The 25,061-nt window shown below is 31.3% G+C and overlaps 1 protein-coding gene across 3 annotated transcripts in view; it reads right to left on the minus strand.

The window, feature by feature from the left end:
- LOC143079385 (putative cytochrome P450 CYP44) overlaps nt 1-25,061 on the minus strand; it is a 47,885-nt gene that overhangs the window by 7,225 nt on the left and 15,599 nt on the right. Inside the window, exons 1-5 of one of the 3 annotated variants that reach the window (XM_076254676.1) lie at nt 12,563-12,585; nt 4,945-5,172; nt 3,609-3,834; nt 2,618-2,796; nt 1,651-1,840 (exon numbers count right to left, since the gene is read on the minus strand). In XM_076254676.1, coding sequence (XP_076110791.1) covers nt 1,651-1,840; nt 2,618-2,796; nt 3,609-3,834; nt 4,945-5,170 — 821 coding nt within the window. In that variant the 5' untranslated portion in view covers nt 5,171-5,172; nt 12,563-12,585. Of the gene's footprint in view, nt 1-1,650; nt 1,841-2,617; nt 2,797-3,608; nt 3,835-4,944; nt 5,173-8,229; nt 8,430-12,562; nt 12,586-25,061 lie in introns of those variants that run through there. The other 2 variants (XM_076254675.1, XM_076254674.1) reach the window with 2 other exon arrangements.

The following is a 25,061-nucleotide window of genomic DNA, read 5'->3' on the forward strand; positions in this document are numbered from 1 at the left end:
CCTTGTCAAACTACTATATAACCAATATTTTTTTTCCATAGACTATGTAGTTCAAATGTAATTTGTCAAAGGGTCAAAGTAAATATTTTGTCAAAATTTTATGAAAACTTATCAAGCCAAATAAATTTAAGGTGGTACCTAACACTACAGGGAGATAACTCTGTAAAATCAGCTAAACGTTTTAATTTAAATAGATGAATAAACTAAAACATTCACATTTAAATTATATTTTCCCCAGAATTTTGAAAAACATTAACCCATCTTTTAACATTCTATAAATCATGAAAGTTTCAGTGAATGTTGTATCGACGTTTTGTTGAGCACGCATCGAGACAAAATATATCAAATTCAGCCATTTAGTTATATTATTCACTTATTATCCGTTTTTTTCTCTACTTCTGTTGCCTTATATCGAATATAGTCTTTAAATCAACAAGCTATTGTCCGTGTTCTTAGATAAGAGCACATTGTCGGTCACGTGTTAGAAGCAGAAGACACGTGCGGACGATAAGCGTAAATCAATGCGTGATTACAATAATACTAATGATTTCTAATGGATCTGTTTTTTTTTACTTTATATAACATGTAATTAGTAACCATAAAAATAAATGCTACTATGTATTTAGATAGATGTAGGAAGATGTGGTGTGAGTGCCAATATTAATGAGACAACTCTCCATCCAAATAACAATTTAAAAAAAGTAAACCATTATATTAAGTCAATGTACGGTCTCAACACGGAGCCTTGGCTCACATCGAACAACAAGCTATAAAGGTCCCCAAAATTACTAGTGTAAATCCATTCAAACGGGAAAACCAACGGTTTAATCTATTATATAAAATAAAAAAAACGAGAAACGAGAAACACGTATTAATCATTAGTAAATATTATACATGTTAGTGATAAATGTATCGGACACGATTTATTTTGTTCGCAATTATTTGCAATTGCTTTTATTCTGTGGGAAATTCTTTGCTAACATAGACGAGGCATCCCGTGGACTTTTTTTAATATTACGCAAGTCAGAAATATCACAAATTTAGAGACATAAATTATGTAATGTTTCTCCAAAAAGTCCCTCAAAATAAAAACTAGAATAATAGTAAACATACAAAGAATAGATCAAAACGATCAAAAAGTTAAAAAAAAAAATAGAGAAAAATGTTTTAAAAGTTTAAAAAAGGGGAAAATGATCAAAACATTACAGAAAAGAAAAAAAATGGTAAAAAAAGAGAGAGAGATAAAGAATGCAAAAAACACGGTCAAGAAAGTTAAAGAATAGCAAAATGGTAAAAAAAGTAATAAAATAGAGAAAAATTGTCAACTACGTGAAGAATAAATAGAGAAAAACGGTAAAAAAAGGAAAGTAAAAAATAGAGAAAAATTGGCAATAAAGTAAAAGCAGAGAAAACTGATCAAAACAGAGGGGGGAACCGATGAAAATGAAAGAAATAGAGAAAAACGGTAAAAAAAAAGTTATAGATTAGAGAACAATGGTAAAAACATTTACAGAAAATAGAAAATGGGTAAAAAAAAGTTATAGAAGAGAAAGAAATGGTCAAAAAAGATAAACAATAGAGAAAAATGGCAAAAAAGGTTAAAATATCCAAAACAGACCATCATAGCGCATGTGCAGGTATAAATCTTACCTGTAAATCTTAAGAGTAGACGACTCAAAACGTTTGTAGATTCCTGTGTTGAAGTACTTATATGACTTTATAGGCAGGAAAAAAGCTTGATGGAAACTAGTAAGCATTTCCTGAAGATTTGTGTAGAAATCGAAGTCACTTGTACCATCGAGGTAGCCAAGGCGTTTGTTGAAACACAACATACCAATACCTAATAATGTATTAAAGCAACATTTTACACTCAATGTTTTAAATGCATGATGAAACTGGAGTTTATAGATAAAGAATAGAACATGTCAGGTTGCTACGTATCACACTGAAACGCTGCATGTTGCCCCATACAAATGTGTATTTGAAAACATCTTTAACGAGTATTCCCGGATTAGGCGTTGTTATTTCCACTGCTTTTTCCGTATTTTTTAGTAAAATGCTTTTATATTATTCCTAATTTGCTTTTGTTTTATTATTTGAATAAAAGGCAATATATTTTTAGATAACTTATAGTTTGAGTCCCATTTTGATTATTGTTAAAAACCGCCGGTGAATAACATTAATTTGATCTCTCGGTCCTTTCCAGGTTAATAGAATTCTCTGCAGGAGGCAGCTTGATACGACCGCAGAGGTCGAACCATGCACAGTTGGAGCAGGTATAGACACTTCGTTCAAGCTTATAACAGCTCTTAATTTGAAATTTGGTTTAAAATTTGTCATAGCATATGTTTCTGACACAGAATGAATGTGGTCAAAGAACTGGAAAATTTGAAATTAGACGATTACCTTTTATGGTCCAATATAGTGCAAAAAATTGCGATTGCACAAAAATAAAAAGATATGGTGTTGTTGTCAATAAGCCAACTCTGCACCAAAGATCCAAATAACTATCCAACTAACGTTAGCAACTACAGACGTCTTTTTCTTTCATTTTTCGTTTGCATTTCAATTTTTCGTTATAAAGCAAAACTGAACTTATATTCATATCTAAACTTACTTTCACTTGTGTAGTTTGTAAGTTCTTTATGGAGATCATTAATCATTTGTGTTTTACGTAGCTGATCTACAAAATCGTCTGCCACAGTTTCTATTAAAGGGACATAATTCGCCACAATTGCCGGCCGTAAAATCTTTTCTTGCGTCGAACGGCGCATCTTCATCCACTCTTCTCCCTGCCTAACAAAAAAGTACGTTACATTTAAAATTTAACTGCAAATGTAAATATTTTTCTATTACCAATAAACATATTGTTTTATAGAATTTTAGAACAAAAATTCAAACAACATAACAAACATATGGTCTTCAACAAATGGGGTACAAGTGATCTTACACCGTGATAAGCTAGCTACATAACCCCAATCTAAAAGCGTTGTGAACTAAAGATTTGCCGCTAGCATGGAACTATAATATAAATGGTAAAAACACAAGATATTTCCTTGTTCCGTGTTGGTGTGAATGTATAGTATTTGGTCTTATTGAACTTCGAATATGATTGACCAGGAGATATCAAATCTTATTCTTTAATATCCATTTTTGCTCTACAATCTTCAGATGAATTTCACACATCTTTTTCTTCTCCAAACATTTTGCCTACAGTCGTTTCTAATTAAAGAAATGCACCTATGTGCTTTGTAAAGCTTTGCATAAAAAGTATATTACAAATAACAAATATTGTTGATTACAATCTCTATGTATTTTTTTTTTTCTAAAATATTCTGAATGACAGAGTGAAGCGACTCACCAATATATTGCCGTCGCAATCTTCTCGCCTTTTACTCTTCTCCCAACAATTATACACCTGAGGGAGTCGATCGAATCAGAGACTTCAATCTCCATTCAAATGACTCATTTTTTTTTAAATTTCGTCACAACAGATATTTGTGGAACATATCACTTAACAATAAGGCCAATGTGTGTATGTTAGTGGAACGTAAGACTGCCAAGCAATGTCGAAACAAGTCCGATAAATAACGAAAATTAACACTTACAGTAGAACTACTCCTTTTGGGATGTTGTTTCTTTTGAAAAATGTTTCTGGTAATTTCATCTGTGTTTTAGCATGTTCTTTATATTGAGCTTGGAAAACAGTTTTAGCGTAATCTGGATGGAACACATAAACCATGGACGACGTTCCGGTTTTCAGTTTGACGATATCCCCATATTTGTCTCGTAAATTACACAAAAGCTCTGGCATGTCACTTGGAGTGTAATTGGCTAAAAATATATGTAAAAATATTGATAATGGGAACTTAAACAGAAAGAACATAATTAGGAAACTAAGATTAATAAATGCATTGTGAGTGTCACGTTTTTTGCGCGGGAATAAATTCATGCATAACATGTATATTTCTAATAAGAATATTGTTTTGTTAAACATTACTTATTTTTGTTCCAAATGTGTTTTATGGATATGCGTCGTTGTTTTGTTATTTTTGCTTTCAGATAGTCGGATTCAAGTAAACAATATGGCTGCCCCAAGCTGCATGTGCACAGTTATCTCCGAATATATGAAACAGAAACCACCCCGTAGCTAGCATGAATATTCTTTTAAGTGAAGTATGTATGGAAGATTATTGTTTTAGATTTTGTATGTTAAAAATATATTTAATTTCATGTTTAGCGGCACTAGGAGACACATTTCGCAATCTAACCAACTTCTGTTTCCCTTGCCAGTATCAAATTATTATCTCCATAACCAACCTAATTGGACTATTATTTATATTGTTGTCGCTCTAAATATGCATGACAAATTGACCTGTATGTTATGAAAACATCGCTAATTCAAAATCAATCATGTATTGTTTCCGATAAAGAATCTCTTCAAGGACGATAAAAAGGGTAAAAATCATTTAAAACATACATGCAAATTTAAAAAAAAAAAACAAACTACATATTCTTATTAAAGGTAAGTGTTACATGAATATGTATATCTTAAATGTTCTCGTTCTGAATATGCATTTTAATTTGCCATTTGGATCAACATTGTCTTTTTATTGAAAACCTGCTGCGAGCGCTTAAAACCAAAATAACATAATGCTCTTCTTATGATTCGCCGTTGACGCCCTCTTTTGGGGAGATTGCATAATAACAGAGACAATGCATTATATGTTTCGATATACATGTAATGATTATATCTTTCAACTTAACAGTATCAAATAACCAACAGACTGAATGAAAAATTATACGTGATGCAATTTATCCGTGGGAAAAAATACAGGGCCAAAGTATGTTCTATATCTTTATATTACTATTACCATCATATCTTTTTTTAAATATTTGTATCGCGTGATGTTCATATGTTACTTAAACACCCAAAATACTCACTAAAAGGTTTAAATTGTAAGGCGATTCCTAGAAATGGTATATTGTATATTCCTTTTGGACCAGGGATATCGCTGAAAGGTTTAATGTCGTCTGTTGCGGGAATTGTCTCGCAGTGGTGTTCATTCATCATGGCGGCTGCCGCATGCTCACATATACATCTCTTTACTAGAACCCTGTAGTTATTGCACTGTAGTAAATCTCTTGTAATTCTCTTTGATAAAGCCATTGCTGAAAATAAAAAAAAAGTATATATTATAGGTAACTATCGCTTTCTCCGCTAATAAAGGATGGCCGATTTTATATAGCTTAGTGTACTAAATATGGCGTTAGACACCAACACACCATCAATCAACTAATCAATATATTATCGGTATTCTAAATTTTAAGTGGAAAACAAAACCCAAGACGTAGGATTTGACTAAAAGTGTGTGTGGGAGAAATGAAAGTTTAAAGCTTTTTTGTTCTCTTCAATAGATGTTTTTTTTTTCTAAGAACTGAAGGACAACATAGTTCAGCGCGCGCAGACATCCCTTTTCCGTCCCAACTTTTAAAATGCCATTCACTCCTACGTCAGTAAATACCAATGATAATAGTAGTAGACTTGAAAGTTCATTCATGAAATTAAATGCATACCATGATGTTTCAGCCTCAATAACCTGAATAATGGTTGTGGAACACTTCCAGCGACTATCTCTCAGATTATTGACTACAGAATTCATTGAAAATCTCCATTCCATAAAGAATGTTGTATTTTTGTTTTTGGCAATTTTATTTTATTAAGAAGGGTCGCATGCCTTGTTTGGAATACTAAAAAGAGTATTGACAAAAGTGCCGAGTTCAACGATCAACAAAAAGGGGAGGTCAACACAACATAACAAAATAAAACGCTCGATTATATCAACATACGAAACAAAGGATTACAACTTACTCAGCGTGTGACTTTCTGGTCCAACTTTTTTTCGATGTTAATTATTATTTATAAAAATATGAATTAAATTATATTAAAAACCTGCTGACATAACATTTTTAACTCCTACAACCTATAAAAACTAGACGATTTCAACAATCCATAGTACTTACCGTGATACTATGGCGTGCATTGATATTTAAAATTGAAATCTGTCGAGTCAGCATTTTGAAAATAATTAAAAACCAATTCTTCAGAGAACAATTGAAGGTCTTTCCACCTCGATAATAAGAATGAAATTTAAAAAACGATGTTAGAAAATGACACTCCGTGTTGATGTTATGTGGTAAATCAAACTGATATAAAAAAAAAATAAGATTGATAGGTTTATAATAGTATATAATTGTTTTATAATGAACCAGAAATATATTTTTTAGCAAAGGTCAAAATCTAGAACGTCAAATTGACCTTTGACCTTGACCTCAATTTTGAGGTCATAGGTCAGTGATCTCAAATCAAAAGACCCCAGGTCAATCACTTGTATGTTTGTGGAGAAATACTGATTTAAAATACAAAAGGGGAGAAAACTCCTATAAGGGTTAACCAAAATTCTTCAACTTAAATAGGTTGAAGTTGCGCCTTTTTGTAAACAGTTATTTGGCAAACACATCATATCATTTACTGTCCCAGTTTCTTTGGAATAACGATAACAAGCAAAATTCAAAATTTATAACATGACCTTGGCCTTTGACCTTGACCTCAATTTCCTTCAAATGGACCAAGGACTTCATATCAAAAGACTGTAGGCCTCTACGACTTATAACGTATGAATTTATCCAACAAATCGCCAATCTTAAATTTTCAAAGGGAAATAACTCCCATAAGATGTCTTCCGATCACTCAAGTCAAAATTAACCAAATCATTCTTAAGAGTAGACAAAAAATTTGGTGAAAATAGTTTGCAAAAAACTTTTACGGTTTTAGAGATATAGCGATAACAAGAAAAAGGGGACGCGGGGAGATAACTACTATAAGAAGAAGTGTTCGGTCACACAGCGTGAGTTTTGAAACCCCCATTACTGTACAACATCATTGGCCAAAAATCCATTCGAAAGACCTAATTACATTTACGTACATACATGTATGTTCAACATAGGACGTCAACGATTACAATACGGAAGTGAATAAGCACAAAAACAAAATAAATCAATATTTAACTATATGTATAAAAAGCGTACACTTTAAAAGACCGTGTTTAACAAAACATTTTTCATGGTCACAAATTATATCGTTTAAATTACACATAAGTCTGATATGTTTGAATTTGAACTATATTATAATTAAGGACATATACCGTATGAATTAAGTTTAAACGTCTCCTTACAAAATATGATATTTTTTTTAATATAAAACCATCAAACGGACGTAAAACAGAGAAACACATAACTTAGTAATTTTTGGGATTATAAAAGAATTGCATAAAGCATGATAACTTGCCTTATTTTATAATATACGAAATCCCTATGCATAAAAATATCCATTAATAAAACATTTATTCCATTTATTTTTTTCTATTTGTTCTAAATCAGCGTTTCCCCATACAAGATGCACATATATATGTGATAAACTAAACTTCAATAATCTATGACAATTTTCTTTGAAAATTTTTTTTTTTATTTAGAAAAATAAGAATATATCAAACTAAAATTTCAAATTCTAAATTGAATGATATCTTTTCACTGTAGTCATCATCGTACACATGACTAGAAAAAACTGGTCTAGAAAATCCGGTCACGAAAGAATGAAGGAAGAGCATGATGGCAGATGCGGATCAAGTTTTTTTTATAAAAAGGGGCCTCAAAATCGGCAGGGTTAGAATCTGAAATTGTTTGAAGTCGAAGCATTAACCATTAATATAACTCCAATAAGTTCCAGGCCACCCCTACCCCCTTATCCCCTCCCCCCCCCCCCCCCCGGTCGACCATAAATCCACCTCTGGGTTGTTATTTGTTATTTAGATAGTACAAAACACTGATGTATATATTCATTGATTTTGTTCTGGAAAAAAAGTTTGTGCGGTTAATATAAAATATTCCGACCTTAAGACTTCAAAAATGAATCTTACACATAAATATTATAGATGATAATAATAATAATAATAATAATAATAATAATAATAATAATAATAATAATAATAATAATAATAATAATAATAATAATAATAATAATAAAAAAATAGAAAAGAAATAAAGGTTTTTTCTTTAAACATAATAGATTTCCTTTAAAACATAGTGACACAAGTAAAATATTTTGCTGTTTCAGCACTTTTCTTTATAACTCTCAACCATACGCTAAAAAAAAATATCTAGCATACTGACCTGAGATAAATCGTATATCCCTATTTTATCAGTCTCTGGATTAATATGTTGGATAGATATGTCACACATGTATTTATAATCCAAATCGTTGATCCATTTAAACGTGACCAATTTAGAAACGTGTTAAATATATGAATATTTATAATGTAACGTCATTACCGGGTAATCCAAATAACAAGTGCACTTGCTAAATTCAAAGGCTTTTCAACGTATTGTGAAATAAAGAAAAAAATCGAAAAAAAATATTAAACAAATGTATAATTAACGATGCTGAAATAGTTGGAGGAAATGCCCAATTAAATACACTTCCTCTGAGGATTAACCGTGTAATTTTTACCGTCCCACTTTTTGACCTTTTCTTTATTATACAAAAAAATTGAAATCGATAAGTATAGATATTATCGTGTTTCTTACTTATATGAAAAGCTTATAAACGTTAAAGATCTCTCATATGGTTGTATGATGCTTTATTCTTAATTGTTGAACGGAACAAAATATATTTCACTTTATTTTTTAAGTTAATTTAAAACTATTCACAAACACGATGCATTTCAGTATTGAAATATTTAAATGACTTATTTATCCTGACATATAAACTTTTATGTATAAGGTAAAGAATTTAAAATTCCTATACGATACGTAATGATAATGATAATATGCAATACATAAAAAAAGTTCTATTTAGTAGTCATTTTCAAATTCTGGATACATATTTTGAATATATATTTTGAAGTTAAGTTGTGTTTCTTTATTAGCCTACATCGGTTTTTATTTAAAAGATCTCACTCGAAGTGATCGAGTCAATGAAAAACAAAATTGGGTATCATCATAACTTTATTTTGAGTTTTAAGAATCAATTTGATAGCGCAAACAACCGACTTATATAGTGGTCTTTATATTAGAGCCATCAAATACGTATGTTTCTTTTTTTCTTATAGGTATTGCGAGATAGTCCCTTCAAACATTGGACAATTTTTTTTAAACCTATACGAATATTGTTATATTATAAATGAGAGGTAGAAAACCTAATGGATATTTAAAATTATAAGTCGAAAAACCATGACAAACCATGACAAAACCATGACAAAAACGAAGATCAATGAAGAGACAACCAACACAAAGAAAAACTAAAAACCGCGCAACAAGAACCCCACCAAAGTTAATAAATTGGAAACCAGGTTGCTCATTATTTTCTTTTCATTTATCAAAAAGAGGATTTTTCATTTAAGGATGTACTTAGGTGAGGTTTTGGAATTTGTGTCAAATGTTCGGACTCCTTGGTGTTTCTCCATACAATACAATGTAAAATATTTTGCCCCATAACACTTATTTATTTTTTCATATAAGACTTAATAGCTCATGAAAGGTCATTTACCAAAATTTTAGAAGATTCTTAATTTTCTTTCTTTTGTTTTGAGACCTAATAATGCCAATGCAAATATAAGGTAAAAATCCGAGTCAGCCTTTTCCCGCCATATTCTAAATCTCAAATATCTCGAAAAGGAAGTCCATGACCTATCAATATTTTTAGCTTATTTTTATCCTTAATCTCTACCAGCTTATAGTATCAATTTCAACTTCTTAATTCATTAATTTTCACCTAACCTCACCTAAGTACATCTTCAGACCGGGTTATGTAGTTTTCTGTCGAGGACTATATATGACATTTTAAAATAACTCTTTTTTTCTGCATTTTCCGAACATTTTCAATGTTTATAAATGTTATTGCTTCACCTAGGATCAACTGCCGTTGCTTATTCCTGTAAAGGAACCTCAAATTCAACGTTTTATGTTTGTTTTACCAACCTCTCCTCTGATAGATTATGATGAAAATACATGACGAGGAAATCATGTGCAGACGACTTGTGTTGGACTTAACTACATAAATCATAACCATAAGGAGTCATTTAGTTTTAATTTAATTGAATTGATTGTCTGTAATACTGTATTTTTTAATAATACGGAAATTGAACATTTCCTTTTAAAATTGAATGAAAGTTTGATGGGTTGAAGTACATCTGTATACGCGACAAAAAAGTTAAAGACCACTTCTATTTAAGTTTAATAATGTTGTTATGTTTTCATCAAGGGTGCCTGGAAAAACTAGGAAGCCTAGAAACATCGTGTATGGTCAATGTCATGCTAACATTTTCCAATCATTATCTCATTTTTTGAATAATGCGGAACTTGCTACTTCCTTTTTTTTTAAATGAATGAAAGTTAAATGGTCTGAAGTATACTCGACAAAAAAGTTAAGGACCATTTCCATTTGAAATAATGCTGCTATTATTTTTATCAAGGATTACGGGAAAATACCACAGAGCCTTGAACCACGATACCTTGAATTGCAATTTGTCAAAGGAACACCAACAGTTTCCTAACATTGTTTCGTTTGTAATTTTTTCAGTTTTCAAGTGTTTTAAAAACCACCTTTTAGCCTAAATATATTAGTCCTGTCAATTTCAATGAACCAGTCCTGTTAAGTTGACCAATCAAATCACATGTTTAGCCAGGCTATTTAACTACGTATAACTTATAGTAAAATATACCGGAAACTAAATGCAAAAACAATATCGCATAAACATATCGTTTTCAGTGATATATATGTTAGTGCACTTTACAATAAATTACATTAAGAGATGTAAAGTTCTTTTATATAAAACTATGCACTCAATCATATGTCAAAACGTAAACCTCAAAGCACAGAAACTTAATTAATTCGGTCGACATCTCGGAAACCATTTTACTTGTGCTTTGTTTATATAGGATAGAAACGTTTTTGTTCGGTTTTTCAGTGCTGTTTTTTAATGATTTCAGTTTTTTTTATTTTTCATTTTTCTAAATATTATATATGATTCAAAATATCCGATGAATTTTGGGGTAAGGGGTATAAGCATCTTTACAGCTTGTGCACGTGAAGTGCTACTAGATGTCGTAGAATAGTTTCCAAAATTCGTTGCGTATGTACAAAGCATTGTTTTACTATATGGGATAATTCTGTTTTGATATTTTTTTGAGAAAATTCGAAAATTGACAATATAAAAAATGAAATATGGTATGTTTTGCCAATGAGACAAATCTTCTAAAGAGACAAAATGACACAGAATTTAACAACTATAGGTCATCGTAGGGCCTTTAACAATGAGCATTAACCATACCGCATAGTCAGTTATAAAAGGCCCCGAAATGACAAATGTAAAACAATTCAAACGAGAATCACCATAACTATCTGAGATATTACAGATACTCAAAGATGACCGCGAAGTCGCGGAACTATCAGGCAGATGTTGAAACAAAGATTTTTTTTCGCGGGAAGTACGTTGACAGACTGAGTATGCGGTAAAGCGTTTTTAAGATTCGGATCGAAAATGGTCACCGTTTTGATATTTCTAAAAAAAAAAACATGGCGTTTTCTGTGGAAAAAAAGGACAGATTTAGGAAGTACAAAACACTACGTTTATACGTCATATCACAAATATTTCCGACTTTGTATGGTTTCAAAGGAGTTGCGGCTCCATAAAATCGGTCTCTTCCTTTAGTAATATAAATAAGGGTATTTGAAATATTTACCACTGACTCGGGATATATCAAATTTTTATCATATTGTTAAGGCTGCGCATTTCACAATAGTCATTATTTATTTTTTGTAATTAATCTGTTTTGCAAAAAATGGAATGAAAATTTATATATTTTACGTGACATAGGTTGCGTTCCGACATTAGTAATTTAAAGGATTGTATATTGCACCACATATTGTTTCTTCCTATTCCAGCATATATCATCGTAACACTTGTGTATATCAATCGTTCCTATTCTTGACTATACACCCAAGGCTTCCTTGTACTAAAATGTACGCAAACGGAAATATACCATTTTTTAAAAATGCTTTAGTTTTGATATCAGTTTCATGCAAGTGTTAATAAGTTTTTTAAAACTATTGTTTAACAACAAAAAAACACATCGCACGTTTAAAAGAAATGTACTTATCGATCATTTGGCCTTGGAGCGTTAACCTTGGATCTGCAATGGTATATATCGTTCAGTGTGTCAATGGGCAAAATATTTTAATTTTTAAAAAATCCTTTGAAATATATATTTATACAAATATTAACTTATGGATATTCTTTCTAACCAATTGTTGTATTATCTGTTGTAAAAATATGTTCAGCTCAATTTGTAAATAAAGCCATTAAAACCCTATAATTAGTACTTGCCTTAAATTCAAGAGACAAACAAACTGGAATATATTATTTTAAGGTATGAAGAATATTAGACTGATATTTATTTTTCTATGAAGGTAAAGGACAGCCACGTGTTTGTAACATAAAAGTACCTTCACAATATGAGGTTATTGTACCTATCTTGGCGAATGCTATCTGAGAATCAAATCATGATGACGTAGTTCACTCTCGAACTTTGTATCTGAAACATTAAAGGGTATATACTTATACTATCTTATTTATAGTAATAATTTTATGAAAAGATTTGTGAGGCCTTATATTTAATAATGAATACAATTGAGAATGGGAAAAAGGAATGTGTTAAAGAGACAGCAACACGACCAAAGAGCATAAAATAGTACAAGACCACAAATGGATCTTCAACACAGCGAGAAAATCCCTCTTCCATAGGCGGGCTTTAGTAGGCCATAGAAACAATTGTGCACTAGTTCAGTATATTTCTGTTGTGAGTATGTGCTAATTTGCATCTGAAAAAAGGGGTTTAGGCGAAAGTTAAAATCCAAATACAAGTAGTAACTTCTACCGTATGGTATAAATAAATGATTAAAGATTTTCACAATTATTATGCATGCCTATTTTTTGTTCTTTCTTATGCGTTGTTGTTTTGTCTTGCGATTTGATGTTAGCCTTCATTGGAACGTTCTGAACCAGTTAAAAAAAAGTGTAATGTGTATAGATCCAGGAAATAGTTATAAACATATTGCTAGATATGTATTTGTCTGATAAAAAAAATAGCCGGATAAAGCCAACAACATCGGATTAAAAACGTCATTCCGACTGTTAAAAAGACAAAACACCTTCGCTCATTGTATAGCTTAATTGGACATAAATATTAATAATATTCCGGTTTTGCCATTTCTTTTTCTGAGAATACCGGAGTTCTTCATTGCATCCACGTATTGATTCAGTCATTTGTAATTTGTCAACTTGAAAATACACACAAAGTCAACGCTCTCAAATGACTGATAATATTTTTAATGAATACTCTGTATCTAAAATGTTTTCTCTTATACGTACTTTCGAGATTCTAAAATGAATACACATTTTATAAATGAATATAACCCAACAACAATACCATTCAACAAACAAATTGTAAAACATCTACTAAAATATGTTTTTTCATAATGAACACTCATTCTTAACATACGCAATAGCTGTGCCACAGAGATTATAAAAACCAAACCCAATCACATTTAGCCTATAATGAAAAATACGCTACAATAAGTTAAAGAACTCACAGTTTATTTGGTACAGTACGTGGACATTTTTTATGAAGAACAATTAGATGCTATTATGCAAGAAAACACATTAGGTTAACGAGGCAAGTCACTTAGAATTGAAAAGGGGTTTCATTCAAGATTGTACAGCATAACTATAAAAATGCTCATAAAAAATTTCCGTGACGCTTTAGACTAGACAAGTCACCAATACGGGGGTATACAGCAACATTCTGACGTAGTGCACTTTAAAAGATTAAAGTTTCTTCTTAATTTTTTTGATAGATACTGTCGAGCAAAGGATTAGGATAACAAAGTGCAATACTGTAAATAATGAACTCGTTGTATGTTTGTTTTACCCTATAGTAGGATTATTTCTATTGTTAATATCAAATATTATATTTGTAAAGTCTATTCATCTTTATATTTATTATCATACGTGACGCATTGAACTCAGTTTGTTCTCCAAATGTACTTTTCTTGAATAAACAAACAACAATTTGAAGACTTAAATGTAAACGTCCGAGCATGTACTTTTAAAAGCGTGTATTCTGTTCTTTATCGTAAAGTTGTCAAATAAGAACGCTTAATTTGAAACTTGTTATCTATGATGATTTTATTTGAGCCTTAGACAGTAGTTGAATAGTACAATATGAGAACGCACAAAACAACAGACAAAAAAAAACAATAGACACAAATCACTGATATAAGAGAAATTGCAATTACTTAAAGCTATGACAAAGCCATATACAACTAACAAATAAACCATGTTCTCCCAGACTTGTGATAGTTCAGTTTTGTAAAACAATAGACTGGTTGATAGATTACAATCAAATGCGTATCTACGTTGCGTATATATATTCATATAGTATTAAATTTCCCGGTTGATATTGAATAAAGATTAGTTCCCTCTCCCCCCCCCCCCCCAAAAAAAAATCCTTGTTTATATTAGTCCGTAATAACCGTGCTTGTATTTTTTTGTGTGTAATTATTCATCATAACAATGTAGTTTCATCGATATATCCTAATAGTCTATTAATGAAGTTAAATATGGAACAAACTGTACCCCTTTGCATGCCAACATGTTCCTTTTTTGGTATGAGACATCCCAAGTAAAACAAAGTAAGGCGGAAGACACTAACAACTGACAATGACGTGGACAAAAACGAAAAAACGACCAACAAACAAATAGTAGACTAGTATACAAAACACAACATGAAAAACTACAGACCGAACAATACAAATACCGCAAAAAGCTTCCACATTTTTTTCAATACCAATGTTTCTGCGCATTAGAAATAATAGCTTTTTATTTTTTGTTTATTTTCGGGAAATATGGGAAATTTTCATATTTTTTTTATGATATCCTCCAAGAAAAGTAGTAAATTTTGCACTTCGAATTTTGTTTTAAATTTTTTTGCTTTTTTGAAATTTTGCTAAAATTGTTATCCCCGTGTGAACTATAGCTAGGATGGGGTGTTATTTACACCCGGGTATTAGAGGTTTCCCGATTTACTACGTATCAGGTACGGTTGGTACGTAACACAACCGTTGTTGCTGTTTTGGAGGTATCATTTAATGCATGAAATAACTTTCTTCATCATGATAGAATTAAAAGATTTGAAATGTGTATTACCCAAAAACTGGTTTAACGATTTATTTGATAACGATCTCTACGTTTCTTTAACACATTGTTTAGGATTTTTCATGCGATAACTTAGTTATGAACAAATGTATGAATCAAACAGACCTTAAACGAACTCAGTTGACACGGCCTTCATATTCTAAATATAGATTTGCATTTCTGTTTGTTAACGATATTGTTTTTGTTTCGTGTATTTATAGAAAAAAAGATTGTTTTCTTACAGACTTTGGAATAATTAAAATAATAACTATGAACTACTTTCTAAAACACAAGATAATGGTATTGGTTATATTTGTTAACGTGTCAAAATCGCGTAATTTTCGTATTATATTTAGTTGGACTCATGCATAATTTTGAAAGTAGTTTTATCATTCAAGAAATCTACTTCAATCATTGCAGTAGAAGATTTTTTTCTGAGAGGATGAGGGAGCTGAGATTTTAATTTGAGTGAGAAAAGGGAATTTTTCTATATTTTTTTTTATAGAAATGGTTTCTAGAAAGTAGATTAAAAAATATTGAAAAATCTCTATTCACTTTTTTCCTGATTTTAATTGACTAGAATAATTGTCATACAATTATATTAAATAGAATTGTACTGACATTTGTGTTTATTGAATATTTTATAAGTGTATCTTTTATTTTATCCGTTATTCGTAAAATTGCCAAAATGCAGAAAAATATAAGAACGTTGTAATAGATAATGAATTTGAAGAACTAAAATAACCTATAATATGAAATTCCTACAGAATGCAAAGAATTCCTTTTACTAATTATTTTAACAGAAGTAAGTAGATTACTGATATTATTTCGTATTGTTTTTTAAAATCATATGAACCCTCAAATTAAAAAAAAAAATGATGCATATGTTTTTTATAACTAAACGGATAGTTGTCATTATAAAACTTAAGTACATATACTTTTTTGTGTAGAAAATTCTTCAATTTGTCCACATTGAAAAGAAGTTAACTTTGTTTTAATTGTTTAACAACGGCAAATAAGTAGTTGCCATATTTTCACATCAAAACAGACAGAGAGGAGAAAATGACGATTATACGATATGTTTGTGTAAAATATGATAAAATCGTGCACACAAGACTAAGTTTTTGATATAAACATGCACTGCTCTTGAACTGAACTTTATTTTTCTACATTGGCTAGAGGTATAGGAGGCGGGTTGAGATCTCAATAAACATGTTTAACCCCGCCGCATTTTTTCGCCTGTCCCAAGTCAGGAGCCTCTATCCTTTGTTAGTTTAGTATGAGTTTTAATTTTAGTTTCTTGTATATAATTTGGAGTTTAGTATGACGTCCATTATCACTGAACTAGTATATTTGTTTAGGGGCCAGCTGAATGACGCTTCCGGATAGGGGAGTTTCTCGCGGCATTGAAGACCTATTGGTGACCTTCTGTTTTTGTCTGTTCTATGGTCGGGTTGTTGTCTATTTAACACATTCCCCATTTTATTGATTCAAGAATTAGGAAAACATTATTTTTCAACAGTCGCTCGTTTCATGTGACCTTAATTACATTAACTTATTCTTTTGTATTTTATTTTTCTGTTTCCCACATACTGATGTTGGTGGGTGATAAGGTGTAACAGTTTTTTTTTATTTAACTTAAACATTATACCTTTTCAATGAGGTCAATTTTATATGTTAAAATAGTTCTAATTCTACTATGTTTTCTAAAAGCCTACCCTTAAGAAATGCCAACTTATCTATGCTTTACGTATATCAAAATACATCAGGCCAACATTAGATAAACTATGAATGTGCTTTTGTTCAGGATTTTTTTGCCAGTGCAATTTCAGTTGAAATAAATCTTAATTACTAACCGTTCGTTGTAACAGTTGCTTGCAACGGTTTGTTGAAGGTAGACTCGAGTACACACAATATCGTTGGTTAAAAATATGTACTACAACATATCTACATGAAAGTTATACCAAGTTGTAGATAAAAATCATATAAATAATGTATATAAAGATTCATTAAACATACATTGACATTAATGGTATAAATGAATTAATTTCAAAAATTCAATGACGGCTCCCAGTTCGTACTACGGTTGGCACGGTAGCAAATCGGGAAACCTCTAATATTTAACCAATCAGACTGCACGATTCTTGCTTCTTACTTCATAAGAAATAAGAATTTTAATCGCGAAAGTGTCCCCTGAATTATTCGTACAAAAAAGTATATTCAAATGATATTTTTTAAAGTTTAAATTAACCGATATCTTAATGATCTAGTTATTGGACACTTATTAATTCAAGTGTAGTTTGTATATACTAGTCAGTAGGTTAAGTCCTTGACTTCTTCAGTTCAATAGTTAATAGTATGTACATTTTAGCACGTATGCCATTTTTGACGGAAGAATTTTAGATCATATCACCAACTTTTCGTAGTTGATTAAACTTGACCGGGATTTACAAAAAAATATGACATTCACCCTTTCCCCGGTCAATTTTCTAATTCGAACACATATATGATAATTTACTCGATCTATATAAAATATAAGAAGATGTCGTGTGACTTCCAATCAGACAACCAGGGGTGGTGTTCTCGAAAGTATCCTAAGATTCGTCCTAAGTCATAGATAAGACCAATTTTAGGATGGACTTAGGATCAATTTAGGACACTCTTAAGTTGTGTCTCGAAGCTATCTCGGACGTATCTTATGTTAGGACGTCATAAACATATCCTAAGTCGAAATTTTAAATCGTCAAATTTATTTTTTGATAAAACATTTAATAATGACTAAACCAATTAATAAAATTGTTTAGGAATTTTATAATTACAATTAAAGAATTAAATCCATGATTTTAAATGTAATACTAAAATTGTAATTTAAACTGGAAAACAACTTGTTTTGACATGAGAATTGAATTGGTAGTGTAATCGTAAAAACGAAGTTCAAAGTTTAAAATCATGCATTATTTCTTTATATACGAGTCAAAACCGATGGTGTGTTTCATTTCATGTTAATCTTCAGGTAAAAAAGTGAACAAAAAGCGAAATCCAAACTTTATTATGTTAGGATGAAGATAGGATGGTCCTAAGACACCTAATTAGGTGTCCTAAAGTTAGGACGAAAACTGAGATATATTGTAAATTAAGAGAGCTTCGAGAACACGACTTAGGATAAATACCTGTCATAAGATGGACTTAGGACACGTCCTAGTCCTAAGATAGCTTCGAGAACACCACTGTCAACTATCCACCATAGACCATATGTCGTAGATTCAAACAATTATAGGTCAACGTAAGGCCTTCTTGAATAAGCAACAACCTTACTGTTTGGCAAATTACACGTATAAAACCTGGACATAACAAAATGATAAACAAATGAAAATAATAAATATGTACCATACAATAATCGAAAAAAAAATATGACAGACGGCAAACAACACCAACCACAGAATTAAAAGATAATTGACGTAGGACAGACATATACACCATGTGACAGGGTTAACATGTTTGCGGTTAATTATAAAAAAGATGTGGTATGATCGCCAATGAGACAACTATTCACAAGAGAGACTATATGAGACAAAAATTAAAAAATATAGGTCACCGTACGGCCTTCAACAGTGAGAAAAGTCAGCTATAAAAGGCCCCGAAATTACAAATGTAATGTTTGCGGCTGGACGTTGTGCAAAATGTATATTTCTTTAAACATCAAACTTCAACATTCAAATGCGCAAACGATTAGTTTGAAAGCATGTAGTTAAAACATATTAACATACTTCTAAGAAATAAATTTGTCTACTTCCAAAAAATATACCTGTCACGTTCAAGGAATATACATGTAAATAGATCTGTCACAGATTTATAAAGGTCTGCAATATGTTAAGTCTATAAAGATGTTGTAATTTGGAACAATTTCTTACGCACTTGTAATGTGTAATAATATTACTAGTATTAATATTAAACAGAAAAAAGTTTGAAAAGGAAACGAAAATAAGGTTATTGTGTGTTTTACTTTCTAATTTTTCATAGCGACACACAAAGTCATCTGTACTACTTATAATCATGTAAATGTAGAATGACATACCAAATGAAGTCGTAGTTTTAATACGTTATAGCTATAAAATATGTTATTTCGACCTAATTTTCTGGTGTTTTCTTAGTTTGTCTTTATACAAATTCCACTCGTATTTCCGACATACATGTATCATGTCGTTATTTCGACATATCATGTTATTTAGACATAACATGTCTTTTTTTCGTCTTATCATAAATATAAGTTATAATTTGTAAAAGAAAAACCTTTATAGGCCAAAGTACGGTCTTCAACACCGATCCTTGGCTCACACCGAACAGCTAGCTATAAATGTTGTATACAACATGTCATCATCTTGACGTATTTTGTCTTTGAATCAATATTATGTATCATTGCAATGACATGAAGAATTGTTATTTGACATATCATGTCGTTATTTTGACGTATCATGTCGTCATTTCAACATATTCCGTCTTTGATTCAACATGATGTAGCATTGAAACGACTTTCATAATTGTTATTTTGACAAAGTACATTATGTTGTCAAATAAACATATGTCGTAATAATGATATTGTATGTTGCAAATGCGAAATTATGACATATTATGTCAGCATGAAATTCTTATCATTCAGAAGCCCTTCCATCTCGATGTTATAGTAAGCTACGTGGTTCTTTATTGTCAATTCTAGTTTTCTGTGAACAGTGTGTGTCGTCTCTTTCCTGAAGACGGGGTTATGTGTGCTCGCCGTTGATTTGTGAGATTTATTCACCGCCATATGGGTTCTCAAATAATTTTATGTTTTTTTTTGTAATATATAGCCTTCCGGCGAGGATCGATTTTGGAAAAAGTATCTATGACGACTGATGTTTTTCAGATACTAGGTGGCAGAACCAGGGGCGTAGAAACTATCCCCCTTGTTTGTTTTTCTATTTTATTTTTGCGATTTAAATGATTTAAGGATGTACTTAGGTGAGGTTTTGGAATTTGTGTCAAATGTTCGGACTCCTTGGTGTTTTTCCATACAATACAATGTAAAATATTTTGCCCCATAACACCCATTTATTTTTTCATATAAGACTTAATAGCTCATGAAAGGTCATTTACCAAAACTTTAGAAGATTCTTAATTTTCTTTCTTTTGTTTTGAGAACTAATAATACCAATGCAAATATCAGGTAAAAGTCCGAGTCAGCCTTTTCCCGCCATATTTTAAATCTCAAATATCTCAAAAAGGAGGTCCATGACCTGTCAATATTTTTAGCTTATTTTTATCCTCAATTGGTGCTCTACCAGTTTATAGTATTAATTTTAACTTCTTAATTTATTAATTTTCACCTAACCTCACCTAAGTACATCCTTAAGCATAAAAACGTCAAAAATAATTTGCGGCGGTAATTTATCCGGGTTTCTTTTTTAAGAATTACGCCCCTTATAACATCCTTGATCCGTACCTGATGCAAATTGCAAAAATTCCCCACTGTGAAGGTATTTTAGAATTAGAAAATGTGATCAGAAAGATAGAATTATACTTCTTTCTGGCATTTGTTAAAAATATTAAAATTTCTGTAACAATAAAAAAGTTTTTACAATAAACGTAATTCTAACCTTATTCTGAATGAATTTGGAGTAAATCCGCCAGTGTAATTCATAGAAGATCACAATGCTTGAACGATCATTTCATTAACTTAACATAAAGCGGTCAGAGTAGCTTATATAGTCCGCGGGGGACATAGTTATCGTTCTTTGACATTCGTTCCCTAGTGTTTACAAATTGCAACTATTATTCATACAACTTCCATATTTATTTCTTTAAACTAGTATTGTATGCATATAAAAGTGTTTAGGGGGTCAAATTACATGATAAAAAGTTGGTTCATGATTTTTATGTAAAGTAGTGATTTGATACATACAGCAGAAGAAGAAAAACAAAAAAACAAAAAACTAGTACGTCAAATTATAGAACCCCTTAATCTAAAACTGTTTTATGTCATTTTTTAACCTCTCCTGTTTTGAATTTACATTTAGCTTGGAGTTCAGTATTTCTGTTACATTCTATTTTCATTGCTTTTGCTTGACAATATAAATCGTAAAATCGGTGAACATGAATTTTACTCCGTAATCTTAAATATATACACCAGGCTTCTTAAAATCACCGATCAATACACTACATTTATTTATTATACTGATAATATAAATATCTATTTTATACGTTCTTATTTTGACGTCATTATTAATATTAGGTCTGAGACCACAATTAATGCGTAGTGCAGTTCTTTTAGAACATAAATGAAAATTAAAAATATCCCACCTGCGCTTTCTCGATGAAATTTTTACAGTGTGTTGTACTACTTTTGGGACAAATTATATCAAAATTATAGAAAACTTCATCGGCTCTAACTCAAAATATGGACAATTTTATGTTTAAGGCGTCTTGAAATCTTTTGACAGCTTCCGAAGTGCTAATTTTTAACTTTTTTCAGTTTAACCAAATCACTACTTTCATTTAAAATTCTGGACCCAAATTTTTTTACAGTGTAATTTCACCCCCTCCCCCCCCCCCCCCCACCCCCTTACTTGCCATTTGAGGCATAAAACATGGAGAAATAAATTTGGAAGGGGTATAAAAAATATTTGCAAGTAACCCACTGTCAACACTAGGGACGAAAATCAAGGGACGACAATTGTGGTCTCGGACCATTATAAAGAAAGGAAAATTTGAGTATTCGTCAACAGAATAGAAAAATAACCTACATAATTTCCCCTTTTACTTATTTTAACTCAATCTTGTACCTGCATATATTTTTTTTTTAATTTTATATTTAAAATCTTTACAAAGTTTATAAAATTGCTTTTTTCCCCCCATTTTCCATAAATAACAAACGAGACATGTTGACGTTTAAAGATGTTTAATCTATTTTAAGACCTTGACATACTTTTGAATAAGGAATATTTTAACAATATTGTAAAAGAAACATTTTCATTCATCTGAGAAATTGTTGAAACGTCAGAAATTAGTTTTTTGGAAGACGTCATAACCTCTTTCCGTAGGAGGCTTAGTACAAACTTATTTAAAAAACGGAAATAACATGTTACAATTTAAAGATGACGGAAGTTTAAGCACTCATTTACTCTCACCCAAATGACTACTTCAAGGTTTTATAAAATAGGACACCCTACTCGTAAAAATTCAGTTCAATCTACATAGTTACTTGGTATATTTCAACATTTCAAGTAGTAGTTAGCATAGATATTCATTAATGTCACTGAAAGTTCATTTTTCGATTTGTTGTGTGGGTTAGGGTTTTTCGTTGCATTCTTTTTAAAATTTGTATTCAGTCCCAATGTAAGATCAGATCAATGTCTCAATTCTAAATTTGGGTTAACGTGAATGGCGGTTTTTTTTTGTGTGTTTGAAGTAGTTAAATATTACACAAAACTTAATAATCTGATGTAAAGCTATTATACCAATTGTAGAGTATCTCTTTCGTTAAAAGAAGATATATCACGAGTCTTCTTTTGAAAAAAAAGTATCAGAATATTTGAATATTGTCTTACTGTATCATATATACATTGGCTAGAGGTATAGGGGGAGGGTTGAGATCTAACAAACATGTTTAACCCCGCCGCATTTTTGCGCCTGTCCTAAGTCAGGAGCCTCTGGCCTTTGTTAGTCTTGTATTATTTTAATTTTAGTTTCTTGTGTACAATTTGGAAATTAGTATGGCGTTCATTATCACTGAACTAGTATATATTTGTTTAGGGGCCAACTGAAGGACGCCTCCGGGTGCGGAAATTTCTCGATACATTGAAGACCTGTTGGTGACCTTCTGCTGTTGTTTTTTTCAATGGTCGGGTTGTTGTCTCTTTGGCACATTCCCCATTTCCATTCTCAATTTTATCCTCGATATTAGGAGGAATGATACACTAGAAGACTGGAAGGAAATTTGGTAAGAACAAAAGAACAAAACTAAGAACACAGATGCAAGACGAAAACATGCTAAAAAGACTATGCGGTATGGGTATTTCTCCTAGTTGAAGGCCATACGGTTGTCTATAATTACTTAGATTAACTTCATTTGAACTTTGGTGGATATTTGTCTTTGGTGGATAATTGAATTGTCACTGATATGGTTATATTTATAAATTAGGCAGCAACCATTTGATTTTCGGGGGGGGGGGGGGGGGGGGGGGCTATGGTTTTTTTTTGGAAAAAAAAGATTGTTTCCAGTTTTTGGAGAACAAAATAATTTGTTTTTGATTCTGAGAAAAAAAAATGGTTGCTGCCTTAACTGTTTACAAAATTTTAAATTTTTGAAATACTATGGCTTTTCTACCTCAGGCATCGATAACCTTAGCTGGATTTGGCAAAACTTTTAGGAATTTTGGTCCTCAATGCTCTTCAACTTCGTACTTTATTTGGCCTTTTTAACTTTTTTGGATTCGAGCGTCACTGATGAGTCTTTTGTAGACGAAAACGCGCGTCTGGCGTATATAAAAAAGTAGTCCTGGTATCTATGATGAATTTATTTACAACCACTGGGTCGATGCCACTGCTGGTGGAGATTTATTTCCCTGAGGGTATCACCAGCCCAGTAGTCAGCACTTTTTGTGCTGACATGAGTTATCATTGATATGGTTATATTTATAAGGGACGACATCAAAAGTTCAATGTAGGATAAAAAACTTAATTCACATAGTTTTTTCACTGACCCCACACCCCCCTCTTAACTTAATTTGGGAAAAATTGATTGACCAATAGGGATATATGTAAAATCGATTTTGGATTAACAAAACTTGCAGCAATGTTGATCCCCCCCCCCCCCAAACCCCCAAACTATTTAAATTTAAGTTTTTTTTATCCTACATCGATCTTTTGATGTCGTCCCTAAATTAACTGTTAACAAAATTTGGAATTTTTGAAATACTTAGGCTTTTCTACCTCAGGCATAGATGACCTTAGCTGGATTTGGCAAAACTTTTAGGAATTTTGGTCCTCAATGCTCTTTAACTTCGTACTTTATTTGGCCTTTTTAACTTTTTTGGATTCGAGCGTCACTGATGAGTCTTTTGTAGACGAAACGCGCGTCTGGCGTATATAAAAAAATTGTCCTGGTATCTATGATGAGTTTATTCTGACTGATAATCTTACCATATCTCGGTATCGTTATATCAAAAGTAAAGCCACGTTTTACTCATTATAAAAAAATGAGATTTGGTATGATTGTCAATAAGAAAACTCTTCACCAGGGACTAAATTGCATCGTAGTTAGCTTATTCAGGTCATTGTACAGTCTCAACAATGAACAAAACTAACTCCACACAGCCAGCTATTAAAGGCCCCGAAATTACAGAAGTAACTTAACATGTATGACATGGATATTATTAGATTGATAGAAAGACGTACGCCACCGACAGTCTGTATTCTTTGGAGCCAAAAGCCTGACATGAGTTATTGTTTTTAAAGATAGCGTGCATGTATATATGTGTACATGTATATCTGTATCACATTTTTATCAGTTCATTCAAAGTCAGACACGTGTTTGTTCCAATTTAAATAATCAGTTTTACTAGTAAAAATAATATGTATTAGTGTAACCCTTTAAATATTTGTTCAACCTTGTATCAGGATTAAATTAAACTAAGTGGTCAATGGTTGATTATATTTATAAACATTGATAACCTTGACCTTACTTCAATCTAAATATATGAATGAAAACTTCGTTTC

This window comes from Mytilus galloprovincialis, chromosome 6 (genome assembly GCF_965363235.1).
Source record: "Mytilus galloprovincialis chromosome 6, xbMytGall1.hap1.1, whole genome shotgun sequence".
Classification (NCBI taxonomy): Eukaryota; Metazoa; Mollusca; class Bivalvia; order Mytilida; family Mytilidae; genus Mytilus; species Mytilus galloprovincialis.